The sequence below is a fragment of the Diadema antillarum genome, unplaced genomic scaffold (assembly GCF_040938485.1).
Source record: "Diadema antillarum isolate AM-2024a unplaced genomic scaffold, OU_Dant_1.0 seq00000243_RagTag, whole genome shotgun sequence".
Classification (NCBI taxonomy): Eukaryota; Metazoa; Echinodermata; class Echinoidea; order Diadematoida; family Diadematidae; genus Diadema; species Diadema antillarum.
Genome location: NW_027271287.1, coordinates 1,281,805 through 1,302,014, shown reverse-complemented (window position 1 = coordinate 1,302,014; position 20,210 = coordinate 1,281,805). Strand labels below are relative to the sequence as shown.

At 38.1% G+C, this 20,210-nt stretch overlaps 2 protein-coding genes across 4 annotated transcripts in view; one reads left to right on the top strand and one right to left on the bottom strand.

Annotated features, from left to right (window-relative positions):
• The window catches only part of LOC139729480 (uncharacterized), a 68,681-nt gene that overhangs the window by 35,069 nt on the left and 13,402 nt on the right, over positions 1-20,210 (bottom strand). For 2 of the 3 annotated variants that reach the window (XM_071640401.1, XM_071640404.1), the window contains exon 2: positions 658-740. The gene's annotated coding sequence lies outside the window, so the exon portion shown is untranslated. Of the gene's footprint in view, positions 1-657; positions 741-4,383; positions 4,490-20,210 lie in introns of those variants that run through there. The other variant, XM_071640402.1, reaches the window with a different exon arrangement.
• Positions 14,159-14,959, top strand: LOC139729491 (uncharacterized). The gene has a single exon (XM_071640417.1). It carries the CDS (start codon positions 14,159-14,161, stop codon positions 14,957-14,959), a length of 801 nt encoding a protein of 266 aa, XP_071496518.1.

Below are 20,210 nucleotides of genomic sequence, written 5' to 3'. Positions count from 1 at the left end.
TTTTGATACTTGTATACATCATTCTTCTATTCCTTTCAGTCTTATCAAAGATTAAGTAAGTGCTACCTAAGCTAGATCAATATTGAACTGTAAAGCGATGGAGTAACGAAAAAAAAGTGTCCCAGCAAATCGGTGAATTTGAGTTGCCATACAAATACATTCCGTGTGCTAATTACTTTTGCTGATTTAGAGCTATGTATCTTGACAACCATGTTGTCCTCCCCCCCCCCCCCAGCCCCACTGAAAATTCATCTCATTATGCATCTCTCATCACAAACCTGCAGGCAATTACTCTCTACATTATCATTATTAGCATTTTCCCCACATTTCCGCGTACGCTACAAACGAAATTAGGCCACATTACCGTAAGAGTAATTTGGAAGGCCTAAAGGCACATCATTATAGTGAATTAACTACCTGATAATCGCAAGGTTGTAACCTTTCCCTGCATCAAATATGACATTAAATGGGCACATTTCACTAATTACCTGCTTTCCCTGTCATTATCAGCATCCTCAAAAAGACTTCCTGTTTCATGTTTTAAAAAAAAGAAGAAACATTTAAATTCTTCCTTTAAAACATTTGGTTATTTTTCACATTACATATACACTGTACATGAGTAAATCTCACGAAGTGCACAATATCAGCAATACTTACAATTCTTGGTAAACTTGCGTCAGTTCAGTAAAGAGTAGTAGGCAAGGTGATAGGTAGTCTTTAATTTCCATTATATATTGGCTCTGGATGAGAAAAAGAAAAAGAAAGAAATCAATCAGACATTCAGTAATATTCCATGGTGTCATGCTATCAAAGATAGAAAATGTCACAAGAAAGAAGAAAGTTGGCATGCCATTTTTGGTTGGAATGCCCCTTCCCCACTTGACAGCTCATGAATATTTCTGAGCAGGAATCTATTTACAGTAAGCAGGATAAACAGTCATCACTCAAACAATATCATAACTATTACCATAGTAATCATCATTATTATCATCATCATCATCATCGTCATCATCATCATCATCATCATTACGTTTTATTTTCACGACATTGCAAGTAATCAAATCATAATTCACACCACAGTGAACAAGAAATTACCCTACATTTAAATTAAAAAGAAAACTCAACTATGAATTACTCCATAAGATCATGACATATTAATCAACAGGCAAAGTACTTCTAAACACTATGATTCATGGTTTACAATATTATTTCCTTATCTGTTTCAAAGATTGTATCAAATTGAAGGTAGAAAGGTCATACATAGCAAATTATCATCTGCTGTTGCTTTTTTATCATCAGTGAAGAATATGGACTTATTTCTACACAAAGAACGGTGATAACAACTCGTTCTAAACACACAATGCACATGTTATGATACATTTACACTATGCTGCTATGACGACTAATTTGTCATTATATGCCCTTCCTTCCTCTGAAACACGGATTATATCACCTTCACTAATAAGTTATGAGTTGTATTTTACAAGCAACAAGCTGAAAGCCATGCCATGCACTGGGTGTGGCACGTGACCTTATGAAGGTAAATGCAATTTACTGTACACATTATTCATGATATTTATCAGAAAAAGACTGGATAAGCAGAGATATTTTCAAAACGGATAAACTCAAACACATGCCACTCCCTAGCAACATGATTTAGAGACGGGCAAAGAATTCTAAAATGCTGAAAATGCCTTTTGGATCACGTTTCCCGAGTTGTTGCGTTTATCAACTCAGTCGTGAGTTGACTGGGAGGCCTTGTCACTGCCCAGATCCATTTTGACCAAAGGAGTGGAAATGTGTAGCGATTTGGCAGTGGTTGGCCATGGGCAGGTCCGAGCTATTAACACATTTCAAAGAGATTTCGTGTTTATCAACTCCACAAAAACATGTTTCTCACTCAAACGTGTTTGCAAGTGCACTCTTTTCAGCATTACAGATATGTGTTTCTAACCCCATAATCAAAACAGCTTTGCCTATAGATATCATCTGCCCAAATCTTCCTGAAAGTTGTTTGGAATCCTTAATTCTATGCCAGAAGTTGATGTACACATCCTTTGACCTTGTTAACCAAAGACACCAGAAAGGACAGAGAATAACAGTTCAAGAGCAAACCAGGAATACTGAGCACTTTTATTCCTTGCTATTTTCAAATGCTCTCATGATGAAATATCATACAGGTCTGAACATGTACAGGCTTGTTATTATTTTGCAAGCAGGAAATAAGGAATCAGGTACTCTCCGAGGAGCTCATATATTCTTTCTAGCTTATGTATGTATGAAACTAAAGTGGATCTTTATCTTCACAAAGGCATTACTGCTGCCAACGCTTTGTAAGTGAAACAAATCGAGAGTGGGGCCAATGTCCTAATAGAGCAACTGTCCCAATAAGAGAGGACAGAACTGTACAGATAGTGTTAGAGCTAAGTTGGACTCGGCGTGCTGGTGGACCACCGGTACATGTATAATGCATTGTCTGACATTTAATTCTACAGCTTCTGTTGTCTTTGATAGCCTTCATTCAAGTACTTTCTACAAAGTAGTGTTCAGGTTTTTTTCATTTATACCCCCAGGCTATATTTTGTTGCACAGTTTATTTCATGTTCTTTCTTTGATGAATTCATGAAATGTATCCACAATACACTAGTGTTTGCTGAAAACAAAGTTTTTCATGAGACCAATTTTACTCCATTTAATTGGTTAATTAATGTGATAACAGTGAATTTTTGCACAAGTAATCCTTTGTGCTTGGCCGGGTCAGATGAATTTTGCGGAATCCAAACATTACACTAAGCACAGTAGTCAACAAGCCGAAATTTTTTTTTTTCTTTTTACACATTTCACACAAACTGCACAAAGTTTCCACTTTTACAGGATTATGTCATAGAAATGTTCTGATGATACTGTCCAATAGAAGAGATGTCATAATCTATCCCAGCAGTGGTTGTTGCATTTGACAACTTTTGATTTTTTAGCCAATCTTGTTATTTAATTTTCACTTTCATTACAAATCTTCCATGGAATGGAGCCAATTCACAATTTCGTCCAAGACCTGCCATTCAATAGTTGGGGGACTTGGAGTAGGTAGCAAGGACAAAAGTAGCAAAATATTTCAATAGATACCAACAATGCAGAACATACTCGGTAGTTGTTTCCAGCAGTTGATTGTTTTATGCACTTTCAGTATGAATATTTGCTCAGTGAGATTGCAACAAAGATGAGGTGCATTTCGAGGATGGGAGGAGTGAGATTTTGAGCGTGATCCAAATTATGATCCACATCTCTCTTTTCAGACCACCAATCAAACAAGGCAAAAACTCTACCAAACAGTCATGATTGACACACTGATGTTTTTTGGCAGGGTTTCACACAACGACCTCAAATCTCACTAACCCACTGATGTTCAAATCACCAATGCGACGGGAAACGGCCCGGAGCAATCATCACGATTACATACTAGGCCTACATGAAAAATCACACAAACAGTAAGATATGGATTGTGATCAATCACAATTTATCTGCCTGCCAGGAGTTCACATGACAATTCAGTGAGATTTATATAGTGATGCAAACAATTATGGTTGGATCGCAATCCAAGATCGCGATTCAAATCTCTCTCCCAAACTGTCATGTGAACCCCCCTAGTGCAGACTAATGGAGTTCAGTCCATGGAAGGGGGGGGGGGGAAGAAGTGGACACATACCAGGCAGTCACTATGGACAGTGGTACTGGCACAGGTCATGAAATGATATAAAACATGAAACTACTAGTGGGAAATAATCTAAGAATTGGTTATACATGCACTTGGATTCTCAAATCTAATCAAAAAGATAAAGACAATACTCTATCTGGCACCAAATATCTTCTCTTTTTTTTGGGGGGGGGGGAGGGGGGGTGAGAGGTGATCATGGCACAAAAGATGATACAGTGTACCTGTATTGTAGCAGGTTGCTAATAAACAACATTAATGTCCAGACCATAAATACATTAACTGACATTAATACACACTTTCTCATCACATGAAAAAAAGTAGCTAGCAGCTACTTTTGACACCACAACCTAAAAAAAAAGGGGAATGTTGATATAAAACACAGGAATTTAGATGTCACGCTGCCCCTCAGAAAGGCACCACAGCATGACAGAGACCAATTTCAATAAAAGGTCTGGTGTATACATATGACCCCTCAAACACACAGTCACAGGCCACTATAAACCATAAGAACAGTTTCGCTGTCACTGTCAAAATAGAGCATCGTACATGTAATTGCTCTATAAAGCAGATAGAGTACCGAGGTAAATGCTATCAGCCATCACATGTGAGATCTGTCCAAGTGGAGTGTCTCTGTGAAAAGACTTGATGCATCACTTCTGCTCCATACTCACACAAGCTCGTTGAGACTCTGCCCAGATGTCACGTAATCTTCCCAGGGAGGTGAGGGAGGAATGGGAGGGAAAATGCGCGCTTTTGTGCAAAAAGTGTTCGTTCACGTGACCTCGTGTGGAATTCCACTTTCACCTCTATCTTGAGTGTTATCCTCAAAGTATAATGACGCTGCTTGACGATACCAATTCTGATCAACTGATGCAGAGGGCACGCCACAATCGTTCCACACTAAGACTAGTTTTTTTATGAACGATCTCCAAGCTTCCCGCCACTCTCGATGATACCCGGTGTAGAGTTTCAGTGAAAAATGATAAGCATCATCCAGGAACTACGTGACAAACCATAATGACAGAGCAGACAACGGACGTATACAGAGCTGGTTATCTTGAAGCTGGCTCGAGTACAAGTACGTAGAGTAGAGAAGCAACTGACCCACCAGAGTGACAACCAGTCGTTAATAAGGAACCCAATCACATGTGGAAATCCCCACTAATTCATCAAAGCGACTCCAGTGGGGGGTACAGCGGGCCCTCCACCAGTGCGTTTATGAGCCCTAAGTTATTCAGCCTGTGGGGGGAAATACACGGTTCATAGGAGGAGGAGGAGGAGTAGGCGGAGGGGGAATAACAAAATGGGATTGTGTCTTCCTACGTGCAGACCTACGAGTGTGTACTGAGTGTGTGCATAATGCGCCCGTCAGTCTGTCTTGCTCGTTGGCAGTCTATTTAGGGTGAGTGTGCGGTGGAGCATGCAGGCAGAAGGTCCCACCTCATTGCACAAAAATGTGTCATCCCTACTGGGTTGAGCACTCAACTCATTGTTTGATTGTTTACTACAAGCAGTCGTTAAGACTATGCTAGTACTGCTCTCCGTTTTTCTAATGAAATAGTTAGCATTCACGGAGGCTCCTTACTCCCTCTCCCTTTCTGTTCTCTCTCTTTCATATTTTGCATTATCTCTCTTGGTTTAGCTTTCTTTGTTCCCCCTCCCCATTTTCCTAAAATTTAAAAAATCAGGAAATTTGTGAAAATAGGAAATGGGAATCCCCATGTTATGATGTCTATTTTATTCATAAGCCAATTCGCTAATTATATTGCGTAATTCCCGCGACTGTTACACATCGGGAACATCTAATTGGATCATGGTCAACTGTGATGTCTGCAGATACAAGCACATCCCCATTCCAGTCCTAACATGCCCGCATGTTAACCAGTTTTCTAATCTGTATCTATTTCTCTCTCAAATGCTTCCATGTGTCTCAAAACTCTGATCAGACCATAATATGCATTTATACAGTGTAAAAGCATGGCATTTAATCAGGAGCATGGCATATCCCACCCTTTCCCCTCCATATTGTCTGGAGGGCAAATTCATCAAAGAATAGAAAGATAAATGTAACTTCAATCATACATTTTATTATTGAACAGCCCAATTCAATCAAATCTTCAATTCTACATCTTTATATTCCACTTACATCATATATACATCTTTATAATATCAATGTGATAGCATCCAACTCTGAAAACACTAATTTCTAAACCATTCCTATAGTATTGTTTATCAATATTTCATTGTCATGTTTTTTTTTTTTCCTGGAGAATCTCACAACTGATTTTTTTTTTTAATAGAACTGAGAATTCTGTATCTACAGCCCTAATAAACTTCATTTGATTTAGACTGGACAATTGATTCAATGATAAGTAGTCTTAGTTTCAAATGGATGAGAATTTCACCTTACATGGTTCTGCAGGTTGCTATGGGTTGTCGCCGACTAACAGTGGGTAACCCACACTATTTACAGGGGAACGTTTAAGTGAACTGAATTACATTAAATTGGCCTAAATCATGATTGTATGCGTGCATTCATTGTGAGCATGAATACCCTCCCAGTACCAGTTCATTTTGTGGGCAGACCAAATCAGGCTTATTGGCCTATGTATCTTGGATTCTTGGACATACCACTGACAGCAACTGCCAACACAAACTCAACAGTTCAAAGAATACACTATCCTTTCAATGAAATAAATTCATATTCATTTGGTACAAATCTTTCTGCAACCAAATCAATAAAAGCGATTCAAGTAGCATTTACATGTAAACTGCCATTTTCTGGTTCTTGCAGACCATTGCTACCATGTGATCTGGCTTATTTCTGCACCTTTTGAGGACTCCCCCCCCCAAAAAAAAAAAACAACAACAACAACAAACAAACAAACAAACAAACAAACAAACAAAAAACAAAAACAAACAAAAACAAAAACAATAACAAACAAAACAAAAACAACAACAACACTAAACACACAAGTATTATTTCCTTTCATTTAGTATTGATGAAAGATTTCAACCCTTAAAAATGGTTAGAAGAAAAATCATATACTACAAACAAAATATTAAATGGTCATTACAAAATTAACTTCAGTAAGAAGAAAGAAGGATGATATTCTCAGCAACTGTCTCTTATCAAACAGCCATAACTGTCTGATTACATGTTTGTTTTGTTTTGTTTTTTAATACAGGTATTTCAGGCCAGTTTCTATATTTTGCATAAATGTACAGCTATTCCATGCACTCCCCCATGGAGTAATGACACTGTTGCATAATTGCTCCAATTTCGAAATCAAGAAAAATACCATTTAATAGTAAAAGACAAGAGATCGGTCCCTTTCCATTTCGCTTTCAACTAAATCTGGGAGAAGGGACTATTATGACAGTTAGCATGACAAGCAGGGTATATCATATTTTTGCACTGGGCTTCTCATTATGCTGCAGTACAGTATCTTTTGTTTGTTTGTTTGTTTTCATCCGCTCAGTCACAAGTATTTTTCTATATTAAAATAGAGCAGTGATGTCATAAATCTGGCAATTTCTTTTTTCCCCCTTGTTACAAATAGCATCAGACCTGAACACCACAATGTAAATATTTCTCAACAAGTCACCTGTTTATACCGTGCAGCAAGATGTTTGCCTTGCAATGTAAATCTCTTGGTTTGATGCAGTACTTTGTTCAAGTACTACTTCCAAAATTGTTTTTATTTCCAGTCTTGTTTGGAGGTCCAAGGCTGTCAGACTGGGCGCTGATGGGTAAAAATAGCCACTTGAGATCACATGTTTTTGAGTGTTGTACGGAGTAACATTTCTATTACATAATACACATAGATATATTCCCCAAGTGAGGTTTAGAAATGACTCTTGAGGAAGTTGTAGAGGGCATAATCTTTAGAAGTACAATGAACATTATGTCACTGCTGCCACTGTGACATTTGATAGCATATAATGAATATGAGGTTATTTCCAGATGCAGGAGAGGATTGGCAATTCAAAACACCATGTTACCCCACAAATTCTATGCACAACTGCACACACAGAGTTCGCCGTGAGGCCTCATTGTCTCTGAGGAGGTCACACACACAAAAAAAAGTCTACACAATTGTGTTTGTTTGCTGTCATTCATGTTTTCATCCATTGCAGGGGTTAAAAAAAAAACCCTGATTGGGAAAACCTGCATGTATCCATGTTTCACTTCCCTAAATTTTGCTGCAGTTTCCAGCAATTTCTACCGACTGCACGTAAAGGTGACTCAGAGTTTACCTGGTGTGACTCAATGAAAACTTATCTCTTTAAAACTTCACCACAGAGTTGCGGCAGAATCCTATCAAGTCACACAGTTCACAGTAGGCATCACAGCTGCTAGTAAGCCTATATATCACACATACGTACCCTCAGCATCACAACACACCCGCCCTCCACACACACTTGTTGTTTTTCCAAAATCTTTATTTGATTGCCTTTAAATAATTCAGTAAACAAAGCCATCATAAACAAATATTGTAATTGCATTTTCTACTATATACATCCATAACAGGAATTGTGATTGTTTACAATAGCTTAAGAATATCAACATATCAAGAATGAAAAAAAAAAAAGAAAAAAAAAAACACACCAACAGACATACACCATTGTGGTAATTTACCAGTATGACCTACTTTGGTAGTTTTTCAGAGCAGTGTCAATGGTCTAACATGGATTGCAACAAAAATATTCATTCATCTCTCCCTTTTTGGAATGATCATGGAGTTCTGAATAAACCTACAGTTTGCACTGACATCAAACATGTCAACATTTGCTTGCTGGCAATATCACATGTTCACTGTGGATTGCATAAGGAACAATTCCAAATAAGTCTAGCAGATAATACATCCATACATTCAACACAACCACAAAATGAGACCTCAGTGGTCAGTCAAATCAACACAGAGAATTTCATCATTGCTAATAAGCATACATGGTAGCCAAAACTTCCCAGTTCAGTTATTTTGAGCCTTCTTCATTGACAAATGACATTGCTTACACCTGGTTTGTCCCATGCAGATGTGCACATAAACACTTGGGCCAGGTGAGGTTGTGGTTGAACCAGTCTCCATGGCGATGAATGGCTGTGACATCACTTGGAAATTTGAGCTAAAGGTATTTACTCATAAGGCGCGTCTTCATCAGCCCGAAGTTCAAACTAGCGGGACATTTTGCGGTCTTAGAAAATAGCCCGATACAGCGAATGTGCGTCTTCATCAGCTCGAACAGCCCACTTTGGGAAATTAGTCCGAAAATTGACGCATGCGCACTTTGCAATATTACTCTGCCTGGCTCGCGGTTCGAAAGTGGATTTCCCTGCTCAAAATCTCCTATATCACCGTATGTACGATTCTACAACCAGGGAGGTGAACAGTACAGCAAATTCTCTCCAAAGGGATATTGATAACGCTACTCTTTCTTCTGTCCAGTGAGGCATCTTATATATGAAATTAACGAATTGCAATGTTTGAACAAATCCAAAATGCACACAATCTGCAAGAATCTTCAGCTAAGGTAGAGTGGACCAGAAGAAGAAGTTTACAAAAGAACAGCTAGCATGCACGGCACTGAGTTTTGATAGGGAGGTGAGAGAAATCACCTCCCAGGTTTTAAAGATGACAACAACAGTAGGCCTATAGTACACACATGTGATCCTTGAATACACCGTGCGTGTAATGTGCTATACACAATCACTAGCTGCTTGTACATGCGCTTTCCATTGCCAGCTGGCTAACCAGAAGCGTGGAGGGATCGAGAAAATTTCGGGCTGATGGAGACGCACCCAAGATAGCGCGCTATCTCACGAATTAGTGCTCTAGTTGACGAACTAGACCAAGATTTTGGGGGAAATTTTACCGATCAAATAGCGCGCTATCTGCGTCTTCACTACACAGTAGAAGTGTCTTCATCAGCCCGAAGTTCAAACTAGCGGGACATTTTGCGGTCTTAGAAAATAGCCCGATACAGCGAATATGCGTCTTCATCAGCTTGAACAGCCTGCTTCGGGAAATTAGTCCGAAAATTGACGCATGCGCACTTTGCAATATTACTCTGCCTGGCTCGCGGTTCGAAAGTGGATTTCCCCGCTCAAAATCTCCTGTATCACCGTATGTACGATTCTACAACCAGGGAGGTGAGCAGTACAGCAAATTCTCTCCAAAGGGATATTAATAACGCTGCTCTTTCTTCTGTCCAGTGAGGCATCTTATATGAAATTAACGAATTGCAATGTTTAAACAAATCTAAAATGCACACAATCTGCGAGAATCTTCAGCTAAGGTAGAGTGGACCAGAAGAAGAAGTTTACAAAAGAATAGCTAGCATGCACGGCACTGAGTTTTAATAGGGAGGTGAGAGAAATCACCTCCCTGGTTTTAAAGATGACAACAACAGTAGGCCTATAGTACACACATGTGATCCTTGAATACACCGTGCGTGTAATGTACTAGCTGCTTGTACATGCGCTTTCCATTGCCAGCTGGCTAACCAGAAGCGTGGAGGGATCGAGAAAATTTCGGGCTGATGGAGACGCACCCAAGATAGCGCGCTATTTCACGAATTAGCGCTCTAGTTGACGAACTAGACCAAGATTTGGGGGGAAATTTTCCCGATCAAATAGCGCGCTATCTGCGTCTTCACCACACAGATAGCGCGCTATTTTGACATCGGACTAGTTTGGTAACCGCAAGATAGCGCGCTATTTTGAAACTTCGGGCTGATGAAGACACGCCTAGATAGCGCGCTATTTTGACATCAGACTAGTTTGGTAACCGCAAGATAACGCGCTATTTTGAAACTTCGGGCTGATGAAGACATGCCTTAACGCGCTATTTTGAAACTTCGGGCAGCCCGAAGTTTCAAAATAGCGCGTTATCTTGCGGTTACCAAACTAGTCTGATGTCAAAATAGCGCGCTATCTGTGTAGTGAAGACGCAGATAGCGCGCTATTTGATCGGTAAAATTTCCCCCAAAATCTTGGTCTAGTTCGTCAACTAGAGCGCTAATTCGTGAGATAGCGCGCTATCTTGGGTGCGTCTCCATCAGCCCGAAATTTTCTCGATCCCTCCACGCCTTTCTGACTTAGAAGTAGGAAAGAGAGAGCAGTTCCCATAGGAGTGTATACTCCAGTAAAATGATCAAGAAAAATAGGAAACTCCAACTAAAACATGAGCTGGGAATGGTCAAAATTCACATTCTTTCCTCCAAATCAAGAATGGGTAGGAGGTCTGCATTTCATAAATTTCTTTATGTTTTAAATGTATAGTACCTTGGTGTCAACATCCAATATTCACAGGAATTGTTTGATCTATTGAAAAGTATGTATCATAGATTTTATATAATGGTACATCATTTATGTTTCACTTTGCCTATGGTACCCATCACGGAAAATAACATTTTGCAATGGAATTACCAGATTATGAAAGCTACAGTACGATCAGCTGAAATGTAGGAATCTACATGGTATGTACAACAGCAACTAACAGTATGCACCTTTCATAGCATGCAGGTACAAATAGACCAGTTTGCTGTAGTACAGCAGGTTTTAGACAATACGATTCCATGCCTTTATTTGCCAATAGACTCAATCTTGGAACATTTCTGATGAAGCACTCACTAGTATTATTTGATTTAACGCCCCTGAGGTATACCAGGTAATTGTATTCTACAGACCGATCTTGCTATTGTGAGTTTGTGCATGGGTCAAGGCTGCCTTTTTGTACAGTGAGCATGAGCAGACCTAGGCTAGTATACCATATAATGTAGAACTTATTTGATTTTGTGTGTGTGTGGTATGTGTAAGATTGTGTGTATGATTCAATTAACAGCAATTAACATTAAATGTTACACTTTCTATGTACTATTCATCAAATTCTGTTGTCTACGGCACTCATGAAATATATTCTGGAATTTCTGTGCTTTTTTTACTTTCAACATAGAACTAGCAATTCCTGTGTCAGTCATTGACTTATCAATTTCAAATCTTTTATGTTTTACACATGTATGCATCAACTTCATGTTTACATGTAATGTAAACCAATTCCGTCAGTGTAGCAGTTAAGATGGGCGTTTCATCAACGAGTTCGTCGGAGGTTTTCACCGACAAATTTGCTATCAGCCAATCAGACGCAAGGATTTCAGTAGCTTTTAACAGTTGTCAGTGTCACCGACAAAAAGTTTCATGAAATGGTCCCCAGGATGTACTGTATGCTTCCAATTTTCTCGAATAAAGATATTCATGACTCAATCAAATTTGATTAGATAAATCCTAAATCTGCAACAATACAATAGACCTATAAATTCACACCAGCAGCAGTACACACAGACATAATATACCAGCTGCAGATATGGAGGATCTATAAACTAGAGATACCATACTACAATACTGTAGAAAGTGAGGCAAGACTTAAAAAGCAGTCTATCAAAGGTAATGGATTCATCTTGCACAAATAATATTTGATAAAAAGAATGCAATGAACCAAATGCACATCATATGATCTTTCATTTGACAAAATTTGTATGCCTACATCCAGGGGTAAGTTGACAGCGCCTGATTCCTAACTTGATAACACACTATATACTACAAACTCTTTACAGATAAATCTAATGCAAAATATCAACAACAACAAATAATTTGCCCACATGGTCACAGGGCAAGGGCCAATAATTTTCCATGTTAAGTTGCCATTCATTTTAATTGCCCTGCAAGATTCAACATTAATATTTTTCTCCAGTAGCCTATTCAGGCTTCTAAAATCTTTAAATTTGACGTTTTGGTGACCTGCAAAAAAAACAAAAAAAACGTATTGGTTTAATATAAATGGAAACATAACAATCCATATTCTGAATCTTAGTTGCTCGATCTGGCCATCCAAAGCTAATTTGGTGGCCCAACATCAAGTTTTAGTGGCCCTGGGCAATCGCTATTGTCGAGACCTGCTGTCCCGGCAAGCGTGCAAGTGACTTCGTAGAACCCTGCAATTACCTTCACTGTTTCCTCCTTTTTGGCAACTAACAAGAGGATACTGTAAAACGAGAAATGTTCGCGTGCATTTTAATTTCGCGAATTTCGCGAGCGCGAAGATTCGCGAAATTAAAATGCACGCGAAAGTTCTTTTCTACACTATATGCATTGAATACCAGTTCCAGTTCGCGAAAATTTCATGCCGCTAAAAAGGCCTTCGGCTCCAATTCGCGAAAAATTCATGCCGCGAATATATCATGTTTTACAGTACAGTGTACTCGTGTCGTGATTGTATACCTGGGGACCGTTTCATGAAACTTTTTGTCAGTGATTTACACTGACAACTGTTAAAAGCTACTGAAATCCTTGCGTCTGATTGGCTGATAGCAAATTCGTCGGTGAAAACCTCCGACGAACTCGTTGATGAAACGCCCCCCAGAACAGCAGACAAATACTTGAGTACAGTGCGAGGCTCGGCAGCAGTTGAGCCGCGGCCGAGCCCACCTTCATTTCAGTGTAAACGCGCAAAAGGCCAAATGCAAGGCCAAAATTGGCCTCGTATTTGGCCACGCTCTGTATTTGTGGTCTCGGCCACTGGCCGAGCCGCGGCCGAGCCCGGCCTTTTCTCAGTGTAAACGCAAACTGGGCCAAATGCACGGCCAATTTTAGTCTGGCTTCCAAACCCTCTGCCTGTACTATTTTGCTATTCAGGATATTAACCCCCTCAACGTTGAAAACTTATACAGTTTAAGGTGGTTTTGTCCTGCAAAGGATTTTTCCTTCGGCAAAGGCCTTTGTCCGAACGGCGACTTCGTCGCCACGGAATTCATTTGGCAAAGGGTCAATACCAAATTGTGTTTGTTTACAAGCAGAGCGCCACTACGACAAAATATTGAAAGGTTTGAATCAAAAGCGCGGCCGAGCCCGGCAGTGTAAACGGACAAAATTGCGGGGCTCAGAGGAGAGTAAGGAGACAGGAGCTACTGGCACAAACTGGCACAAATTGCGTATTTTCTGAGGTGAAATCCCATCTTCTGGATATTTGTGTATTGTATGACTGAATGGTGAACCTTCTGGAATGAAGTAGTACCAGCTGGGAGGATGTAAGTTCAAGGAAAGGAAAGACTTGCTCAGTTTTCTTATATCTCATTTGGATTCAGTTTCACTGTCTTTTTGCCTCAGTCCCGTGCTCACTAAGTTGTGTTAGCAGCTGCCATCCAGTATGTCATAGAACACTGGACTCTGATCTTTGTACAGCACACTACGTACGTGTCTACCTATTCAGTCTCCCCACGCAGTGTTGTGTGAATGCACTCTTTCCTGATCACTTCTTTTGTTAAGGTGTTAGAGCACCAGGCATCCCGAGACTCCCCAAGTATTTCTGAAAGGGGTGATTACTTCAGGGGCTATTCAACAACTTGCATTGTTTACAGTGTGGTGAATTGCCTTGCTCATCAATCGGTATGCCAGGGACCAGGGGTCAAGAGAAATCGTGTTCATCTGTTTCTCCCCCTGGTGTCGATGCTTCTGAATTCTGTGAACAGATAAGTGAAGAGGTCAGAGAATTCTTCAGCAGTGAGCAGTTCAAGGAGCTGTTCAAAGTTTCCCTTGTGGAAGCAGTCCGCAACGAAATGCAAAAGCTTCAAACACAGCTTGAAATCGCGGAAGGCAAGGTGATCGAATTGGAGGCTGAAGTGAAATCAAAGGCGAGAGTCATCACGTCACTGCAAAAACAACACGAGCTTGACTCAGCCGATATAGCCAAGCTCAAACGAGACATGAATGATGCTGAACAATACTCGCGTCGTAACTGCGTGCGGCTATATGGCATCCCGGAAAACCCAAAGGAGGATACAGACCAGGTGATGCTTGATCTAGCCTCGGAGAAGCTGAACATCAAGCTGCAGCGACATGAGATTGACAGGTCTCACCGTGTGGGTGCCCCGCGTACCACCAGTTCAAGACCAGGGGCAAGGAAACAACCACCTCCACGCGCCATCATAGTCAAGTTCACCACTTACCGCACCAGAGACACGGTCATCAAAAGCCGGAGAAGACTGAAAGGTACTCATGTAGGGATTGAGGAAGATCTCACAGCAGAAAATCGCCTCCTGTTGACCAAAGCAAAAGAAGAAGTGGAAAGAAACGACAAACTGTGTGCAGCATGGTCCAGTGATGGCAGAGTCATCGTGCTGGTCAAAGCAACCAATGGATCCACTGTGAGAAAGAGAATATGGTCAGTCAGTGAATTGAAAAAGCTTTAAACAAAATATGTTATTTTCGTAAACTGACATCTACTATACGCATATGATATGTTAACCTAATCAAATTTTCTTGATACTTAATGCATCCTCATTCACTCTTTAGGAGCAGACTCTCTTTTTGCTCTCACCCTCTCTTATGTACATGTATGTTCTTAGTTCTTGAAGTTATTTTAATTGTGTGTAGTGAGTCTTGTTTTGTTGCTCAATGTATTTTTCTGATATAGTCAACCAATGCCAGTTTTCTCACGTGAACCCTGAACTTAAAAAACTACATGAATATATTTCTCCTGCTAGCGATAACGAATATGTCTCTGATCAGTATTACTATTCAACCAAAGATTTTAACAGCGTTTTACATTCTAAGATGATTGCAAAAGAAAATGAATCTCCCCTTTTTTGTATTCATTTTAATTGTAGGAGCATGTCTCGCAACTTTGATAACTTAAACTCATTTTTAACTTCAATTGATATTGCACCAACTATAATAGGAATTTCTGAAACATGGCTGAATGCTAACTCACCTCTTGATATGTACAGGCTTGATAATTATTCTTTCTTTGCAAATAGTCGTAGATTTAAGAGGGGTGGTGGAGTTGGTTTGTATATAAAAAATGATGTCAATTTTGAACGAAGGACTGACTTGGATGTAAACAATAATTATATTGAAAGTATATTTTCTGAAATTGAAATGAATCATCGAAGAATTTTATTTGGAGTTATGTATAGACCACCTAATCAATGTGTTGAAGATTTTATGAAAGTTTTAAGTGAAGTATTACAAATTGTGCAAAATGAGAAAAAAGTGTTTTATTTGATGGGTGATTTCAATATTAACCTCTTAAGAATAGATAGAGAGCAATACGTAAATGAGTTTTTTGATATGTTGTTGGTTCATAATATGTTTCCTCTTATCAAATATCCTACAAGGATTACTCCAGACTCGGTTTCGTTAATTGACAATATATTTACAAATGAGGATAGTGTGAATGTATCTTCATCGGGGCTTTTTTTATGTGATGTAAGCGATCATTTTCCCATATATTGTATTTGTAATAAAATTTCTATTGTTTTTAAAGAAAAATGTTTTCATAAACGTGAAATCAGTGAGATGAATATAATTAGATTCGCGCAGCATCTGAATAGTTTCCAATGGAATATCACAATTCCTAATGCCAATGATTGTTATAATGAATTCATAAATGTATTTTTAGATTATTATGATGTATATTTTCCTTTAAAACGCATTGATTTAAAGGAAAGCAAAAGTAATAAAAGTGCACGTTGGTTTAATGATGAAATTCGAAAAATTATAAAAAAGAAAAACCGTTTGTATAAGTTATATTTAAAAAATCCAACTGATTATAGAAAAAGGGTGTATAAGAAAATTAGAAACAAAGTTGTTAATAAAATTAAGCAGGCAAAAAAACTGTATTATAAGATTCAATTTCAGGCTGCACATGGTGACAGTAGTAAAACGTGGAAAGTTATTAATAGGGCTTTGGAAAAACATAAAAAGAAATCCTGTGTTGATAAGATTATTGTTGATAATGAATTGATTTCAGATAAGAATATAATTCCTGATGTTTTTAATGAGTATTTTGTTAATGTTGGTTATGATTTGAAACGTAAGTTCGATGATGATAAGAAGTCACCTAATGTAAAATATATCATCAAAAATGAGAAATCTGCATTTTTTAAACCAATATCTCCTGATGAAATTGTTGACATTGTGAAGAATTTTAAGAATGATACAAGCCCAGGTTCAGATGGAATTGCAATTTGTGTTTTGAAAAGAGTTATTGATTATTTATGTGAACCTCTGTGTGCAATATTCAACAAGTGTTTAGATGCTGGTGTCTTCCCAGATAAACTGAAAATAGCACGTGTAATACCTGTTTTTAAAAAAGGTTCTCAAGAGATTTTAAGTAACTACCGCCCGATATCTGTTTTATCTCTTTTTTCAAAGATTTTTGAGAAATGCATTTATGTTCGTTTATTATCCTTTATCAAAGAGTGCAATATATTCACTTCAAACCAATATGGTTTTAGGGAGAGGCACTCCACTTCTCATGCTTTAATCAATTTTATTCAAAATGTGATGTGTGCAATAGAAAATGAGGAAATTTTAATCGGCATATTTTTGGATTTGAGTAAGGCTTTTGATAGTCTTGATCATGATATTTTACTTAGTAAGATGTATTTGTATGGCATAAGAGGAGTTGTTTTAGATTTGTTCCGCAGTTATTTATCCGACAGAGTGCAATATGTTGTTGTGGATGGTTTTCAATCTAAATCTAAAGAATTGAAGTGTGGAGTACCCCAAGGGTCAATCTTGGGACCTCTTTTGTTTCTTTTATATATGAATGACTTATGTAATACGTCTGAGGTTTTTAGATATATATTGTTTGCTGATGACACCAGTATTTTTATATCTCATAATGATCCCCAAACATTACAAATCATAGTCAATAATGAGCTAAGTATAATTTCTGAATGGTTATATATGAATAAATTATCAGTAAATACAAGTAAAACACATTTTATGATATTCACCAATAGAAATGTTGATGTCAAGGATATAAGTATATATTTAGCAGGATCTGAAATTAAGCATGAAGTGTCTTTGCAATTTTTAGGAATCACAATTGATAATAAATTGACTTGGAAAGATCACATAAATATTATATGCAACAAAATTTCAAAAAATATTGGGATACTTTTTCGACTTAACTTTTTACCCACTGTTGTTCTTAAAATGATATATAATGCAATTATTGCGCCTTTTTTTGAATATGGTCTTTCTGTTTGGGGAAGTGCTGCAAATATATACATAGACAGACTTTTTAAACTACAAAAACGTGCAATAAGGGTTATAAACCATTCAACTTATTTAGCTCACACTTCACCAATTTTTAATTCCCAAAAGATTTTAAAGTTGTATGACAGATATAAATATATTTTAGGCAATCTTATGTTTCTATGGCATAGAAAGCTTTTACCCGATTCTCTGATGCATTATTTCACCTTAAATTGCAATATTCATTTATATTATACCAGAAACGCTAAGAATTTTCATATCCCAAAAGTAAGAACATCATTATTTCAGAAATCTGTGTTTTATCAAGGTCCGCTTATATGGAACTCAATACCAGATGATATTCGTAAAGTTACCTCTTTTAATGTATTCAAACGTAAACTTAAGGAGAATTTTATACAAAATTATAATTCCTAAGTTTTTGACATGCTTGGCTGGCAATACATGTATTCTATCTAATGATCGTAACTCACTTTATTCGTATTGTCTTTGTAATGTAAATGTAGTGTATTGTATATCATGCTGTATTGCTTTATGTTTTGTCTTGCAACGGTATATCTGTTCATCTCATTTTTTTTTTTTTTTTTATAGATATGAAAAATTTACCACCAATGCATTTTTTAAAATGGATTTTCTGGGTCGGCCAGATTTTAAGGAAATTTAATTCCTCGTTGGCTGCTTCCCTTCAGCTTTATGTATTCCAAAGTTATGTTTTTTTCTCTGTGTCTGTCATGATTGCTCATCATTGTCTTTCTCTGTTGTTTTTATGCTGAATAAATAAATTCAATTCAATTCAATTCAATGGAGGCTGGGCTCGGCCCAGCCCCGCACTGTAAACGGGGTCTAGGATAAAGTGTACATTGTGCTTGTGAGATGTACAGATCAAATTTATGACTTCTATTCTATGATTCTTTTTCTTTTCTTTCCATTGACAACATCAATGCTTTATCCAGAATATAACGAGGAAAAACATACATGTTACATCTGTGTCCAATATATAAAGTGTGTTACATGTATATCATGGTGCTTGCTTGATGCAAAAATGCCTTGTTGCAGCTCACACGAAGCTATAGTTGGATGATGAACTTGGACTGTGTAACATGAGGAGGTGTCATTTGGAATGTTTGTGAACGTCAGTCTCACGTATCGTATGGTAATCAAATAGCACCGTTCATCCCTGTCATAAAGGAAGTCCACATTATTTGACTTCTGATAACTTGTAAATTTGATCAGTGTGACATAACAAGCTATTAAAATGGAATAACAATGAAATAACATCTTATGATTATAAACTACTACAAAAGTCATCTGTGAATGAGACTCTAATTCTTTGTATTATGTCTGATGAAATTCTCTGAACAAGCCAATATCCTCTTCAATCACTCACTTTATGACCTACGTGTATCTTTCTGTTTACTTCTTTTGGCATTAGTACCATCACAGCTGCCATCACACAACATAAACAAAGAAACTACTAGTAGGCCTACTGTAACATAGTTTTTGAAATGTGACATTACTTCGTTTTATGCCCGTCAGTGCCACTACTACTGTCCAGCTTCTTCACACTGTTGATGGCATTTAAAGATGAAAGTTTGGAGAGGGGTTTTAGTCATTATTACTGCAGCAAATCCAGAGACTCCAACCCAAAGCACCTTCTGATCTGGAGATTCTCCCGCCTGAAACCCCTAGCAAACGGGAGATTCCAAGTTGATGTGTGCGAAGCGCAAAATTCCCAGGGTTCTAGATGCTCTCTGGTGCTATCTAAGGCTTATTTTTCAACATACAATAGCAATAAGTAAGAAATCCTTTCCAATGGGAGACACAGAGCCAGGGCAGGAGAAATTAAATCATAAGCGGGAGAATGGGAGATTTCGCAAAAATGGGTTTTCGGCGGGAGATCTCCCGTCGAAAACGGGAGAGTTGGAGTGTCTGCAAATCTAATCATTTATATTTTCACTTCAAACTGATACCAACAATGTTCAGCAATGGTAACAGGAGGGATGTCTCCAACTTTGTGTAAATTCAATCTTCTCCATATCAAATCTTACAAAAAGACCTTTTTAAAAGCAACTTTTAGCATTGTGAGTACACATAATGCATCTTAAAGTTATTCGCAACCTATGTACAGTCATGAAATGTGTCTCTGGAAAATATAGGCCTTTGGGATAAGTCAATTTCAATAAAGGATGACACAGACTTGAATAAAGCCTAGTGCCCTATGGGTCTTTCTAATATGACAAAATTAAGTGAAGAGTTAATAACCTCATTGATTTACAAAACTAGGAATTGAATAAGCATATTGATTTCTTAATGTCCCGATGCTGTCTAGACAAATACCAGGGCAGACGCTGACATTTTAACACGATGTGCCTCCATACACATACCTGTGGCTGTACACAACCTGAATGTACATGTAATGCACGCATACACAGGTAC

Excerpts from the sequence above, each read along its gene's own strand:
- LOC139729491 (XM_071640417.1), top strand. The coding sequence starts at position 14,159 with ATGCCAGGGACCAGGGGTCAAGAGAAATCGTGTTCATCTGTTTCTCCC.